The 15,987-nt window shown below is 37.5% G+C and overlaps 2 protein-coding genes across 2 annotated transcripts; both read left to right on the top strand.

Moving 5' to 3' along the window:
- The first annotated feature begins 474 nt into the window (after positions 1-474).
- Positions 475-5,823, top strand: LOC146459236 (uncharacterized). The gene is made up of 2 exons (XM_085089896.1): positions 475-517; positions 3,786-5,823. Exon 2 carries the CDS (start codon positions 3,893-3,895, stop codon positions 5,066-5,068), a length of 1,176 nt encoding a protein of 391 aa, XP_084946022.1. The 5' UTR covers positions 475-517; positions 3,786-3,892; the 3' UTR covers positions 5,069-5,823.
- Positions 5,824-8,872: 3,049 nt separating this feature from the next.
- Positions 8,873-14,506, top strand: LOC146459235 (uncharacterized). The gene is made up of 4 exons (XM_085090083.1): positions 8,873-9,029; positions 9,140-9,245; positions 11,381-11,571; positions 13,235-14,506. The coding sequence occupies exons 1-4, from the start codon at positions 8,982-8,984 to the stop codon at positions 13,322-13,324; spliced, it is 435 nt and encodes a 144-aa protein (XP_084946209.1). The 5' UTR covers positions 8,873-8,981; the 3' UTR covers positions 13,325-14,506.
- The last annotated feature ends 1,481 nt before the right edge of the window (positions 14,507-15,987 follow it).

The raw sequence follows: 15,987 nt of genomic DNA, 5'->3' as shown, positions 1-15,987 counted from the left end.
CTTCAAATTTCACTCAAATTCAGGTAGAGCCCCACCTTAAAGGGGGGTTTAACTTGAATACAGAATAAAAGTTGTTGCTAGGGGATTTTCAGGGATCGTATTTTGGTGATACTCTTTTTTGTACTGTTTTGTGGCGCTTTATTAGTGAAATGTATGAGGATGAACAGATGGATTTTAAAAATAGAACAGAGTAGAAGACAGCGCGTGGATGCTGGTAGTGGTACGAGGATTGAAAGCATGGAAAGATTGATAAGAAAACCTTAATAAAAAAAAAGGAAACAATATTTAAAGGCTTCAGCATTTAATTCCAAGTCTTGTAATTATTGTTTTCCTTAATCAGCTAATGCCTCCCCTTGAAGGAATATTTTTGTCCTTCGTTATTCTAATTGTCTTCAGGGGAGATTGACCAATCAGGAGGGACTTAGAGTTTGACTTTAAGGTCGCCGATTAGTCGGGTTTATTGTGCAGACAACTGGATTGACACCTAGTGCTATAACTTGAAAGGAAACGTATAAAGGTGAGTTTCTTGTCTTCAGTACTAGAAACAGCAAAACATAAACGAGCCAAGGCACAAATCTTTTCCTCCTCTCGCCTAAAAAAATTCGAACGAGCGCTGAACTTTGTCAACACACGCAGGGAATAATGCCGCGAACTCTCTGACCCTCTGTTTCCACACCAGAAATGATAATCGAGTTTTAAGATCATTTAACGGCTTCCATTGGTCGAAGACGACCTCACCGAGAAGGTGCTGGAGTCGTTGTCATATAATTTCTCAACGATAACAACATGCCACAGAAATCTCTCGATATAACTGCTGCAAATGTTCCGCCGGTAATATAAACAGACAAAATATAAGGGTCTATATGTAGCTATAGTAATTTGGGCTTTAAATTATTATTATTGAGAAACATTGGGTGCTTCGAAGAATGGATGGAACTACCCTCTTCAATAATATTAAACTGCAGAATTTCGAGGGGCCTCGAAAATGGCAGATGGTCCTTGCGATGACTGAGGTCAGTGCGCAATGCAGACGCTCAGACGCCAGATGTTTCCTCTAATTTGTTGCTTTGATCCCCGACCGTTCATCCTTAGGGCAAACTTTGAGGTAGCAGTTCTTGATATGTAAAACTTGTTATGAAGAAAATGGTCCTAAAATACAATGGTCCTAAAGTTCAAAGGCCACTGTCTTTGAACTGAAAGATTTTTTTCACTGCTATAAAATAACAACCATCTAAACAGAGTGCGTACACTCTTTTCCTTTTATAAGAATTTATTTTATAACCTCTTATAAGAATATCGAGGCTATGTTTGTGTGTTGAAAATTTGTAAATACATTTACATGTTTTAAACTAAACCGTATAAAATTCTTCGATTCCTTTCTCTGCACGGCAAAACTGGCCAATAAAATGACAAAAACCTGTACTAGCCAAATGTTCAATGCTAACGACAGTTCGATGAACTGTACATGTAATACAGGTGTACGGTATACAGCACAAAAGACATGAAATAAACCTTAAAAAGTATACTGACCCCAATACATTCTAAAACGGTAACGTCATACGCTATAATTTAAGCCGGAATATTCACAAGAATATTTTCAGCCTAACATCGGCAGAAAAATAAGAATATTCAGTCCGGTATATGGTTTCGACAGGACTGCGTTCTACTGATGAATTTCCTTTGCAGCGCTTTCATTTCATTGGCAGTGTATTCAATCCCCTTTGCAGATGCACTTTTTTGTAGTTCGTGGATTCTTGAGCTGAAAATTTCAATTGCCGAAATTTTTAGGAAACGCGTGAATCTTATTCCCCAAATTTACGAGCTGCTGTTGAATTTCCGAAAATACTTCTCTGTTTTTTCACACTTTGAACGACATATTTACTCCTGCGAAAACAAAAGACAGTATTTTTTCAGCGTTGCGAAAGTTTGACTCCAGTTTTTCTTCACAATTTAATCCAAATTTCTGAGGCGGGAATGTCCTTCCGAATAGAAGCGAATTACTGGAAGCCCCTTATTTTCAGTCTACTAGGATGTAACTAGAATTCACTGGCATATGCTCAAACAGCTACGTGGTGGAACCTATTAGTTTCCCCGTACTGTGTAATTCCCAGAAATTGCTTTCTATATGCAGCTGTTCCGACAAAGGTTGTCCAAAAAAAGCGTAAAAGCGTACGCAACAATGCCAAAAGGTAGTCTGGGAAATACCTAATAAATTTTCCAGACCACCTTTCGGCATTGTTGCGTACGCTTTTACGCTTTTTCGGACAACCTTTGTTAAAACAGCTGTATATCCTCTTTTCAAGTTTGGAAGACAACGCTCTCTTTCCAAGAAATAAGTAAATAATATAATTACAACAGCGAGTTTTAATTTAATTTGGACAATGGCTTAGAAATTGAAAATAAACAGCAAAGCAAGTTACTGCTACGCAGCGTTATTTTCATTGTTAAGAATTCACAAACTTAAAAGCTTCATTAACCTTGGACTGGACAGCTTAAAAGCACCACCATAGGACCACACTGCACAATTGGCTTTCGTTTGAATAATTATAAATTGGGATTTCACCTGCGAACCCGAAATTGAAGTTAGAACTTCCTTGTACAAGTATTACGGCCTGAGGTTTTGACAGCCCAATAGCTTTCAAACTCATTCAATGTCACACTTTAGCTCAATCACAGATGCAAACGTGAGCAGAACTCATCTGCCACCTTATAGAACAAGAAACTTCTATAACGTAACCCGCATTTCTTTTGAATGGTCCCAAGGAATTAAACTCACTGCCCAAAACTTGAATCAACTCAACAAATTGAATACCTCAGCTTTAAATTAACTCGAAATTACCTGCTCAGGCAACTTGGTGTACACTGTTTCCATTGTTTATATTAATTTAAAAGCATTCACATAAGTTCAGGATATGCGTACTGTTTTCCACCCAACTTGCCTGTTGACTATTAATTAATAGGTACTGTTTCTGGGTACTGTTGAAGGGATGACCTTGGTTCGAACGAGTGAACTAATTTTTAATTAAACTCGTAGAGAAACACATTCTCTTCTGGCATTTGGTATTTTAGCATGAGAGAGCAATGCGGGCCGGTCAGCAACTCCGTAGAATCCGTTTATGGATTGGAAATAAAAACACAGAGAAATCGTTGGCAAACTCTCTTCAAGGAAGCAAACAAATAAGGGATGTAGAAGTTACTACATGGACGCCAAAAATTTCATTATTTTTCATGATTGAATGATTAATTTATCACACACCCCTTGGATGCAACGCTGAATCAGAAATTGATTAGAAGCAGAGCCCAACATGCTTTAGTTAATACTAACTGAGAAGGCAAAGCTCCCAGACAGTAATATATGATGCAGTATGATAAATATAACAATAAAAGAGAAAAACTCATAATAAGTACAGTTGTCTGATTACACATTGCAAACAGTTGAAATTGTAAACGAGAGGTCCCAGTTTAGAAGTGTCCGTGTCTCTTATCCCAAAGTGGATTTCTTTTTTGCAATTTCCAAAATGAACTCCAAATTGAACTCCTCTACGTTTTGTAAATATCAAACTGGCCAGCCTCTTTGCAAGTTGAATTTTTTATTTGTTTTGTTTCTTTAAAAGAGTAGTTTCTAATGCACGGTCTCACAAGCCGTGTTAGCTTTCAATTAAACAATGTGTAAGTAAAGGTCCCCCACCTTCACCTAACCCACTGTTAATAAATTTCACTGATACAAAAACAACGATATAATCTCACCGCAAACTGAAATAATTAATTTATATTTCCATGTATAGACAAAAGAACAAAGGTATAAAAACCTATCTGGAACTCTCAGTTTAAAGAGCTGATCAGTACTTCAAGGAAGAAGGGCTTCTTTATCTTCACCTTGAAATTCTCCAAAATGAACGTCACTTGTAACATCTCCCAGCCAAGCGAGATTCACAGCAACTCTTCACTGGAATTAAATGGGAGTTTACCACTAAACTCCACTTGCTTAGAGTCAAACAAGCCAGGGATGAGGACGGCCCCAGATTTCACTGATTTTTACACAGCTGCATTTGGTTCTTCCATCTTCATCATCGTAGTCTCCTTCGCCACCATCTTGGCCAACGGGTTCCTTCTTCTCGCTTTTTATGTCGATCCACTGAAGATCTTTCGCAACCCAACCACGTACTTTCTCATCGGTTTGGCCATAGTTGACCTCCTAACAGCACTGGTTCAAGAACCGATTTACGCCACCTGCTTCATGTTCCTGTACCTTCAGAATCCAGTTTTAATTTTAAAATGCGGGCCCGTCATGGATGTCACGAGGTATATCGCCGGATTCACCATGACCGTGTCCTATTTAATCGTTTTTGCCTTCACTGTGACACAGTATATCGTGGTTTCATCACCACTAAAGTACGCCCGTTTGGTGACAAACAGAAAGGTATTGATCAGTGTTGCGGCAATCTACCTTTATTCAACAGCATTCTGGTGTTTGCACCTTATTGGCGTGCCTGAAAATATTCTGCTTATGATTGAACTGTTCCTCCATGACTATGGATCAACGGCTATCACCATCGCTGTCTACATCCTTTTGCATCGCGTCATGAAAAAGAAGATGGTGGCTGGAAACTCGCTTCAAGGCAAAGCGAACGCACGTGGTGAGGACAGCAAACACACCCAAGTGCAGCGTAACTTTGTCCGCGTAAATTTCATGCTCCTTGCTGTGCTAATCACGTGCTCCATGCCCTCATCTATTGTGTTAACAATAAGATTATTCACCGAGGAATCCAAGGGTCCTTCGGTAAAAGTCGTGATTGGAAACCTAATGGTGGATAACCTGCTTTACTTGAAATTTCTGCTTGACCCGTTTGTGTACGCATGGCGCATGGTGAAATACCGAGAGGCCTTTTTCAAAAGCATTCGTCGCCAAAAGACTGGAAAGAACGCAAACGAAAAACGAAACAATGTTACGGGAACAGAAAACCAAGCGGTAACAGAGATCTCAAGCATAACCACATCAATTAAAAATACACCGTCGACCACATCAACGGTAACGCTACTAAGTTTTAAAGAACTTCAAGAAAACTAAGTTTCTTTTTCCTTTTAAACTAAGAGGGCGTTATTTTGGGAAATATTCCAACTACAGTCAACTTCCTTTATTGCGGACACCCTCAGGACCGTAAGTTTACGAGAGTCCGCAATAGCGAAGTGTCCGCAAGGCGAGAGTTGAGTGTTTGGTCAGTGTGACCTTGAATGTATATATTATACAGTGGAAGCTCTCGGACCCCCTTTGGACGCAAAAAAGGTGTCCGTAACTGGAGCTGGCCGCTTACGAGAATGGTGCCACTAGAGGTGTAAGGGATAGATGGCTGCTTAAGGGAGCTTGCCCAGGTAACAAATAACATTGGGAATGCCAAAAAATACCACGGTATTAATTTTGTTGTTGTTGCCTAACGCAATGCTGCGATAATGGCGATCATCGTGACGAACAGCGATTTCCCTTCGGGTGCCCGCTTACGGGAACTTAAAAACAAACGAAAAGTCTAAATCGTAAATCCTGAAAGTGTCCGCGGCCGCTTACGAGAATGTGTAAATACAAAGTTTTAATGGGAGTTCAAACGGGGTTTTGTAAAGGCGTTTGTAAAGAGAGCTTCCAATGTATATACAATATATGATGCATGAGGTATAGTTCTTATACCTTAGTTTGTAGACTTTAATTTTCCTTTCCAATAAAGAGTGTACAAAGTAAAGCTACGTTAGAAAAAAGTGCTTTAACCTAGAATAAACATTAAATTGTAAATGAATAATTAATAATCAGATTAAATTAAAAACATCTTAAGTCAGTTTCAGATGTCTATATCTTTTTTCTCTCCCTTGATTTAATTTCACAAATCAAATGCTTTACTAACAAAGGTTATTAAATATCAAAATGAAAAGCTACGTATCAGCTCATACGGATCTTGGGTACCTGAACTCAATTTGTGAAAACTTCGATTCCAACTATCTACTGATGTTACCCTAAACTTAAAGAAAACGTTCTGCAAGCAGTTTTATAAACTTTTTGTAGAGAAAATTAATACAATGAGAAGCAATTGCGATTAAATCATGGAGGAAACACTCTCCTGAAGTTGCTGACAATTGGGTTCACTGCAACCAGAACAACTATAAAATCACTCGAGATAACAAGCCAAGACAATTTTATTTCAAATTGCTGCACAGGATACTAGTTACTGATAAGGAACTCAAATACTTTGTGTTTGTTTGTGATTGTGTGAAGTGTGTTATGTGAGGCGAGAACGACTCTATTGAACATGCATTCCTTGAATGTCAATCTTTCCTGGAATTATGTGCCGAATCCCTTCAATAATTTAATAACTTACACCAAACTAATTTCAGTCTTACCCCGCTACAGGTTTTTTCAATTCAGTTACCAACTTGACCCAACCACCATGACCTTTATGTATAAAATTAGCCTTTATGTATAAAATAAGCCTTTATGTATAAAATTAGCTTAGCTAAGCTTATGTATAAAATCCACAATAACCTGACTCCAGACGCTATGTCAGCTATTATTAAGAACAACGATAACATCAAGCGATATCAACTGAGGAAGAAACTGAAAATTGATGTCCCTCGTTTTAACACCAACTACATGAGGAACTCTGTAGCTCGTAGCGGAGCAATACTTTGGAACACGTTGGTTCCTCAACTCAATGAAGATATAGACAATGTTAAGAAATACAGTATGCGATTATGGCAAGACGGTCAAAGACTCTGCTACACCTAGATTTCGACTGTATCTCCCCTCAAACATTAACCAGAAGGGAGGAAGATTTTAAGTATAATTAGTGTTAATAATTAGTCGATACTAGAGTACCACCTTGTCATGACTTTAGAATTTTAAGCTTTTACCGTTTTAGACTTGTATGTAGTAAGTAGCTATATGATTTTAGCTGGTGCAATTATTTAGACACGACCCCACAAGCGAAGCGTCGCTTTAATACTTATCGTGTATAAATAAAGATTATTGATTGATTGATTGATTGATTGATTGATTGACCAGCCTTTCTAACTGAAACAAACAAAGGATTTGCGTCTTCTTCTGTCAGATATGCAAAGCAGTACCGTTATGCGTGTAAAACAATGCAAAAGACTGAGTAGACACCTCTGAATTTATATCCAAACTCATTATTCAGCTTAAAATAGACAAATGGCTTGACGTGACTACGTTAACCTCCCCCTAGCTTTATACACACGTAGGCCATGGCAAGACAGGAGCATTATCCGATATCTATGTTGTAACACTTTTTCTACGTGCCCAATAACTTAATTTGTAATTTGTTATAACATGTTCAGTTTGTTCAATAAATTAACTAATTACTATAAAAGAAAAAAAAATCCCGAACAGCACTATACTGTATTTCACCCAATTCAAAATGGCGGCCAACAGGGACTGTAAATGAAGAGCATCATTAGATACTCGTCAAGCAAAGTTTGCACTCTTTGCAAGATAACATTGCCCTTCATTATGCCGGGGGGTGGGGAAAAAGGGGAGTTTGAAAAGTTTTTCTTACACCCTTGTTACTCTCGCCATCACTAGAAGATCCTAAGATTCCCGATCGAGTCGCACGATTATGTGCGCCACTGCGATCAGGCTGTATTTTTGTTTCACTTCGTAAACCATTCCGGATCGATGCATGAAAGGATGATCAGAGCACGTCTAAAATCTGGTTAGGTTTGACGAAATATAGCGATTGCAGACAGTCTATACCCTAAGCCAACCTAACGTTCTCTAAGGAACTTCAGAGGAAAGTGCTTTTTACAATAACTGTCCAAATTCTTGCGCGCTGATTGGCTCGTAGCTACTGTCTATAAAAGTACAGACAATAAAAATGACGTCAGATGTAACGCGCGCGCTTTCTCAACGAGAAAAAAAAAAAAAACAATTCCGCTCGTACTTTTTCCATATTATTGTAAAAAACAAATCGACGGCAGTTTTCTATGGTCTATACTCTTATAGACCATAAAATGACGCCATAAAATGTCCAAAACTTGGCAATGAAACCACTCGCCTGCGGCTCGTGGTTCCACTTGAGTTTTGAACATTTTTTGACGTCATTTTATGGTCTATAAGAGCGATAGACCATAGAAAACTGCCGTCGATTTGTTAAGGTGATTCCATCGAAAGAACGTTTGTAATGAGAATTTTTTGAAAATCTCTACAGATGTTAAGTACATCTAGTACATCAGAAAAATAAAATAAAAAGAGGGGGTCACCGTGCTTGTTTTCACCCTAGAGGGCTGTAGTATCTCACTATTTTCTGGGCATGTGACCTCAATATTAAAAGAGCTAGTCTTCAGTGAGAAGTGTCCACTACTTCCAGAAAGTTAGTACTGACAATGAAATACTAGCATTTTTTCTTATAACAGTACTGTAACTTTGTAGTAAAACGCCATAAAGTGGCTAAATAACTTAATCCCATGGCATAATAGGGGACATTCGAGCGGTTGTAAGCTTCCCGCGAAACGTCCAAAATTGATCGTAGTAGTGATTCCACAAAAGTTTTCGAAATTGAATAATGAAAAATTATTGAAACTGGCATATAACTTAGAGAGTCGTATTTTCTTTAATTTCGTTGAATAAAAAATGGGGGTCACCGTGCTCGTTTAGAAGAAAAGGACCATTTATTTTCCTGCCGAGCTTAACCTCAAGGAAATTCAGCAAAGTTGTGCGTGCGCGCGCTCGTGCGCGCGCTAAATGACGCGAAAAATTATGCGCAGCAAGGATGCGCAATGCAATTCAGTGGAATCACCTTAAATGGAAACCAGCTTGCTTTGGTAGCCTGTGCAACCCTCAGAGAGGAATGGAAACGATAAGCTTGGGGACCAAGCCACGCTTAGTAGCCACGCATGTTCATTCCTTCCGGCATTTCTGAAGTTTTGGACGCTTTGTGTATTTCTGTGCCAGAAAATCCATCTTTTGAAATATCCTTCTTCGTATTATGCAGATTACTGTAAAACAATTACATGGCCAAGAAGTCAGACTAGAGGTAAGTTGTTGTCGTGATTAAATACGATTTGCAACATGCGACAGTCGAGTGATTTCCGGTTTGTGCCGAAAATGAAATCTCGTCATTCTGTGCGTTCTTGATACATGTAGGTTTCCGAAAGCGACCAGATCACGTTGGTAAAAAGACTAGTCTCTGAGAAACTTAACATTCCTGTATCCCAGCAGAGGTTGGTTTTCAAGGGGAAAACATTAGCAGGTATTAAAATGCTTACATACATGTTTCAGCTTAATACTTTTGTCACATAGTCCTGAAGGGGGATCTAGGAAGAGGGGTTGGAGGGGGGGAGGGGGGGAATTCAATCAAAGCTCGGATGGGATGTGCTACTAAGGCTATCAAACCCTGACACAGTTTACGATAACTATTTCGGAATAATCTGTTAATCACTTGAATTGAAAAACAACACTGGAAATCTGTTGCAAATTTCATAAACAAATGCATCATAGTAAACAAGATGCATTCAGTTTGGCAAGCATCAAACACTAAATGTCAAGCATGTTATAAATGGCTTTGGATAGAACAGGAATTGTTTTAAGGGCATGTTTTAAAATATTGAAATTTTATAGTTATCGCAGTGCCAATATTATAAATTAAAGTAGTTAGCACAGCTGACAGTCAGTCTGTAGAGTATGGCAAAACTTGATGAGCTCTTGCCATGCAGAGGCATTTTCTGAAAGAAACAAGAAGAGGCTTTCTCTGAAACTTGCGCGTGCATCTTACATGGACCATGCTCTTAACTTCAGACTGGACTCTTAGGAAAACCACATTTGTACATGGTCGTGATATCTTGAATAAATAAAGCTTATGATGATGACGATGTGTTCCTACACTAAATTTGAGCACTCTATTTCCGACAATGATCCGTGGTTGCAACGTCAGAGATATGGTTGGACTGCCAAAAATGTTGGGGAAATGGGGAAAATCTTTTGTGGCATATTTCTTGGTAACTTAAAGACAAAAGGCCAAGTCAAGTACCTATACTAACCCTAGTTATGAATCAAGGTTGAAAACCCATACCGTATTGGGCGGAAGATCCCTATAGTATAGACTGATTCTGAAAGTACCCCTCGCCCTGGGCCTAGTGAGATCAATTTTCTCCGTTTTTCTGCTTGCCCTGACAATTGTGTTATTCAGATGAAGGTCTTTGCCACCAAAACGAGAAAAATGTTTTATGCTAAACAGTTTGTTCAGAGAATGCAAACTGAGTTTCTTGACTTTGTCTTTTTTATTTTATTGTCTTACTTTATAATGCAGATTTATTCAGAAAGAGAAATTTAAAAACAAAACAAAGGAAGATGAAATGGCGAGGAAACCTAGAGGAAACACAAGGCTTATGAAAAATTAGGTTTCCTCTCAAGATTCACAATTGAATGGCCTACCACGAAATGTGGTAAAAAATTGCTAAACTACTTTAAAAAAATTTGCAATCACTTCATTGAAATAAGCTGTACAAAATGTGTTCTGTCTTTCTACACCTTTGTAGCACAAATAGAATGATTTTGTGTTGTTTACATGTAATTAAAACCATACAGCATAAAGTTATATATAGGGAGAAGGAAGGAGTGATCTCAAGGTCATCAATCAAAAGTAGCTCAATTTTTCATACAAAAAGAGCATGTATTTGCCTGTTCACTGAAATCACAGAGTAAAAACTTAAGATTCCCTTTCTGCAATCCAGTTTGTGTCTTTTCTTGCAATAATCCTTTTTGGGAAATAATTGACCATTTTCTATGTAGTGTCTACAGTTGTAGTCTTTGTTTAGTGTAGTGTTTTGTTGTGTGGAAGTAGATGTAAATGTAAACTACCTTGTGTCTTTACCAAATAAGTTGCATGAAGAGATCAAGCACGTATGAATAGCAATAGGCCATTTCCGAGTTAAGTTTTAAGTTTTTTTATTTAAGTTAAATAATTGATTATCCCCCGTCACCCAACCCACCGAAAGTTAGTGTTACACTGATGCTGAATCCAACATTGTTAAGGGGTTTGTGAAATAATTCATTGTTGTCTAAGATACTTAAAAATAATCTTAAAATAAAATCATTGATACTGGTCTGGACAGTTCGGTTCTTTGTTAAGTTTTAAGTTTTTTTTATTTAAGTTAAATAATTGATTATCCCCCGCCACCCAACTCACCAAAATTTAGTGTTACACTGATGTGGAATCCAACGCTGTTAAGGGGTTTGTGGAATAATTCATTGTTGTCTAGGATACTTAAAAATAATCTTAAAATAAAATCATTGATACTGGTCTGCGCAATTCTGTTCTTTATTGCAGCTTCTAGTACATTAATTTTTTATTTTTTTCTCAGCCTAGTCTTTATTGTTATTTGCTAGATTCTTCCATTTTGAGTGAGCATCAGATCACTGATGGAAGCAAACTCCACCTGTCCATTAGAAAGCAAGGTGATGGAGCTTCTACATGTAGCAGTGAAGATCCTAATGAGTTCTTTGTTCAGCTGAGAGATTTCCTCCGAGGACACTTCAGCTCTCAGGATACTGAAAAAGTGATGGCCAAATTCAAGGAGGTTTGATATCATTTATTGTTATTATAATACCATTTTTTTGTTCAGTATCTCAGAAACACGTGAAGAGAAGAACTATTTCTGGACTGTTTAGATGTAGAGGCAGGGAAAAATGAATGTCTCTTGAATAATAAATAAATGGATAATAATTATTGTGCAGACTCTGTTTGTCCCCACGTTTTTAGCCACGAAAGTGTCAAGGCATTGTATGGATACCCATTAAAAAAAAAAAGTTACTTCTTCTTTGATGAGGGTAATCTTTAACGAGGATGCCAACATCACAAATTTAAAGTGGTTTACAGAAGGGTCCTTTGAAAAATTACCGAGAATCTTTAACAGGAAACAAGCTCCTTGGACATCCAATTTTCAATTTCTGGCTGAAAGTCTGTTGGTAAACCCCATTCCTTAAACTTATTGACTGCAGATGTGAGCATGTCCTTGTCTGGCTGCTGTTAATATCATGACCAACACTCGCCATGAAATAACACATCCAAGTTAACTATCCTGCTCAGCTGCCCTAACCTCTTGCATGCCTTTTCAAAATCTTAACGAAACCTCTGCCTTGTGGATGGTCGAAATTTATACAGCTCCCATTTTAAAAGGCATGAAAAAACAAACACAAAAATGACTGAAAGCTTTTCATGTTGCTTAATATATAAAATTGCAAGCTTCAAGCAAACAGAATCTTAAGTCTTAAGGCCAACATCTTTTGCCTAGTAAGTTCAAATATAGCTGCGTGGTGTCCTTATTGCATACACTCACCATGACTATACTTCCTTCAGCCAAAGCAGTTTAGTGATTTATCCTTTTGCTTAAGATTTGATCTTCCATATGATTGGTTACTAGTTACACCTTACATGGGCCATTACATAGAATTCACCACTTTCTAAAGAGAGAATTACAGTTATAACTAGAAATATGTGACTCGCAAAACCTCGCGAAGCTGGGGCTGGGTGGAAAACCCTCTTTACTCGAAATGTAGCATCAAATGAGGAGATTAAAAGGGGCATGGGAATTTTTTTATGAGCATGGTCCTTTCGTAGTTCCACAGGCTAGTTTGCGGTTGAAAATCTATTTCTGACGCGACGTAATGTACAACGGGCGTGCAGCGCTGTCGTGTTCGATGAATTTATTTCCCACGGAAAATTATTTTACCGCGGCCACAAACGTGTAATTTCTTCAATGCAATCTTTCACAAAAAAGATTTCTAAAAGAAAGGGAAAATATTCTGGAGAGATAGTTCTGTATCCAGTGAATATTGATGAACATTGCCGTTGAAATTTGATCATGCACGCATATTTTTTCCGATGCATGCAAATTTTTTTCAGACGACGCCAGACAGTCTGACGTCATTCATACTTTGTTTGCGCACTGTTGCCAGGCAACAGCACGGACACCTTCACGGAAATATATAAACATATAAATATATGTTCAGCTCGAATTCGCATGGCTTAGCTCCCGAGTGCGGCCTTCGGCCCGACAAATTTATTAACCTCGCTACGCTCGGGCCTTTGGCCCTCGCTTCGCGAGGAATAATTATTGCAGTTAAGAGAAATTAATTATTATCTACCTTCAGTTAGAAACTGTTAGTCTAATACCACACAGCATAAATGAAATATTTTTACCGTTATGTAATAATCATGATTATATTTTTAATTGTAAACAGGACTTCAAGATGTGGGTGTGGTCTCTCAGCCTTGACGACATTGAAAGAATGGCAGCCCTTCATATGAATGAGTCATCAAATTCTCATTAATATATCACCTGACCCACTCCACCCCCAGCAAGTTTGATAGTCCTGCATCAGGAGTCAAAGCTTGGTGACTACCTAGGTTAAATTTAGCTGCTCAAGTTGAAGCAAGTTGTTTGTTGGAGAGTGAGAAAAAAAAAGATTCCACCATATTACATGTGACTTTTTTACTTCTTGACTGAAACCTCAGAACATCAGATATAGTGTAGTACAACTATTGAATTTAAGTGTCAAAGTACATTTTTGGAGAATCTGAAACAAGATTAATTGTCCAGATGTTACGGCTCTTCACAAGCAAAACAGTGAGAATTACCTAGTTTGAAATGGAACATTTCCTCTGACATCCTGAGCCCTCTGAGCAGATGTTTCCAGGGGTCATCACAATTTTTTTTTTCTTCAGTCACATTTTTTTTTCTTCTGTAATGCTTACAGTCAGTCTACATCATGCGTGACCAGTTTTTCCAAGAATGAAATGAACATTCAAATTTCTTTTTGTAATGTCCGGTATTTGAATGGAATCTTGAAAAATCTTTATGAAAATGATGCTTTAACTGAACAATAAATTTCAAAACAGTTGGGAAACGATTGTTAGTTTTGACTACCGAATGCTCTACTGTAAAGATAAATTCATAGCTTTATACCGTCAAAAGACTAGCTTGGGGTAATTTCTGAAATCTTGCCAGCGATGTTCAAAACTGACGTGTACATTTCAAAACTCCGTTCAAATTTCAAAAATACCGGTCACACGTGACGTGGATTGACTGTAAATGGGTGACAATTTCCATTTCCAAAGACTACCAAATCATAAGCTGCTTTCTTGATCAACAAGCTTCGACTTTATAGTTACACTTTCTTACTTTCTGGGTCTCTCTAACAAAGTACACTGGAAGTGAAAATGCTAGGTTAGAATGATTCCTCTGGTCTAGAATTTATTAGTGATGTCTAGGACTTATTTTAAATTTTTTCTTTGAAATGACTTTGCAAACGTTTTGAGAGGCTGCCAGGTTCTCCCACAAATTTGTTCTTGGAAATTTGCCTTGCTGTCATCAATATTTTGCAAACCATCTTTTTTTATTTCTTACCATTTTATTCTTGTTAATTTGCTATAAAATTGCAAAGTTAATAAGACAAATTAATAAATGTACTAGATATAATGGGACTTTATAGTTTGAAACAAGAAAAAAATATATCAAAAATAAAGCTTTAAGATTGAAATAAGAAAGAAGTCATTTGTTATTTTAGACCTTAATAGCAGGCCTGTAGTCTGTAATGACTTTTAAAAATTAACCAGAACAAGAAATAGTGAGAAAAAACCGTTAGCTTGTGAGGGGTTAAAAGGAATTGGACCTGCACCCACAGAAATGATCCCTTTTGGGACTCCTTGCCAATATTCTGCAGATAACCCCCACAGGGGTAAGGGTGCAGCATATTTGGATGTGATTTTTTTAACCTTTTTGGTCTTGAAGAGAATGTGTATCAATTTAATTAGGATAAAGTCTGAAAACAGATATCGATGTGAGATTCAGGGCTGGAGTATGGTAGATTACTTTTTATCTAAAAATGAGTGGAAAACCAAATATTTTGCTGTGAAAATGTGAGCTTACAAGCAAGAGCAGGTCACACAATTGTCTCAAAGTTTTTTTGTGGGGGTACCATGCCCCCTCTCCCCTCCCAGGCTTGATAGTCACTGTTTTCCTGTTTATATGACACCTGGCCATCGGGGGGGTGGGGCGAGGGGGATGCAGAATTTGGTGCACTTTGGTGAATTTGGTGAATTTGGTGATGCCTTGTGTCTAAAAATCCATTCCAGTCAAAGATTTGTAAGACTGTTGATATGACCCTCTCCCCTTCACCTGCTCTGTAAAAGCAAAGCATAAATTGTCATGTGTATTCAGAAGTTTCTTCTTACACCAATCTGTTTAATCTGTATTTACATTAATTCTTTCATATAAATTCATATAAACTAAAAGCAAACCAAACAAGCACATACAATTCAAGAAGGAAAAGAAGTATTGGTTTGTCATGTGTTCAAAGAAATTATTGACTAAAATAAAGATTGATTGGGAAAATGATAAACAAGTTCGTTATAGCACTCCAATTTATAGGTCTTGTATATTCAGTAATATTGAAACCTGGTGAGTCAATCCTGAAATAAACATTGTTACAAACATGGAAATTCTTTTTGATTTTTGTGATTCAACATTATTTTGACAAAAATAATACCTGTTTTAAGGGTTTTGTCTGCTCGAATTTTTCAGCTGCCAAAATAAAATGAAAAAATTACGGATGCGATAATTGATTATAAACCCCTAGGGTGATATTATGGTTATTATTTTGCATGAAGGGTCAAATATAAAAAATGGTAAAGGATTTTTTTTCATAAAATGGTTTTGTGGTTTACACATCCCACCTGAACTCATATTTGTAACAAATTGTAAATACTCTGTGTACACGTAATAAAAAAGCGACATTTGCGGCTTTTTCCTTGCTTTCAATACCGTCCCTTGAATGCATGCATAATTTATTGTCTACAAATCAAGTGAAAAAAGGAAACTTTCAGCGGAGGAGGTTGAAACAAGATTCAAGGCCATTTTCGTGATATTTCGGTGAATCTTTTATTATCCTTGCTAAAGGCGATGCGTTTAAAGAATATTGTTGGTTCATTTAAC

The sequence above is a fragment of the Pavona decussata genome, unplaced genomic scaffold (genome assembly GCF_977016875.1).
Source record: "Pavona decussata unplaced genomic scaffold, jaPavDecu1.1 SCAFFOLD_223, whole genome shotgun sequence".
NCBI classification, from domain to species: Eukaryota; Metazoa; Cnidaria; class Anthozoa; order Scleractinia; family Agariciidae; genus Pavona; species Pavona decussata.
Note: the sequence above shows the minus strand (reverse complement) of the source record. Positions and strands in the feature narration are given on the sequence as shown.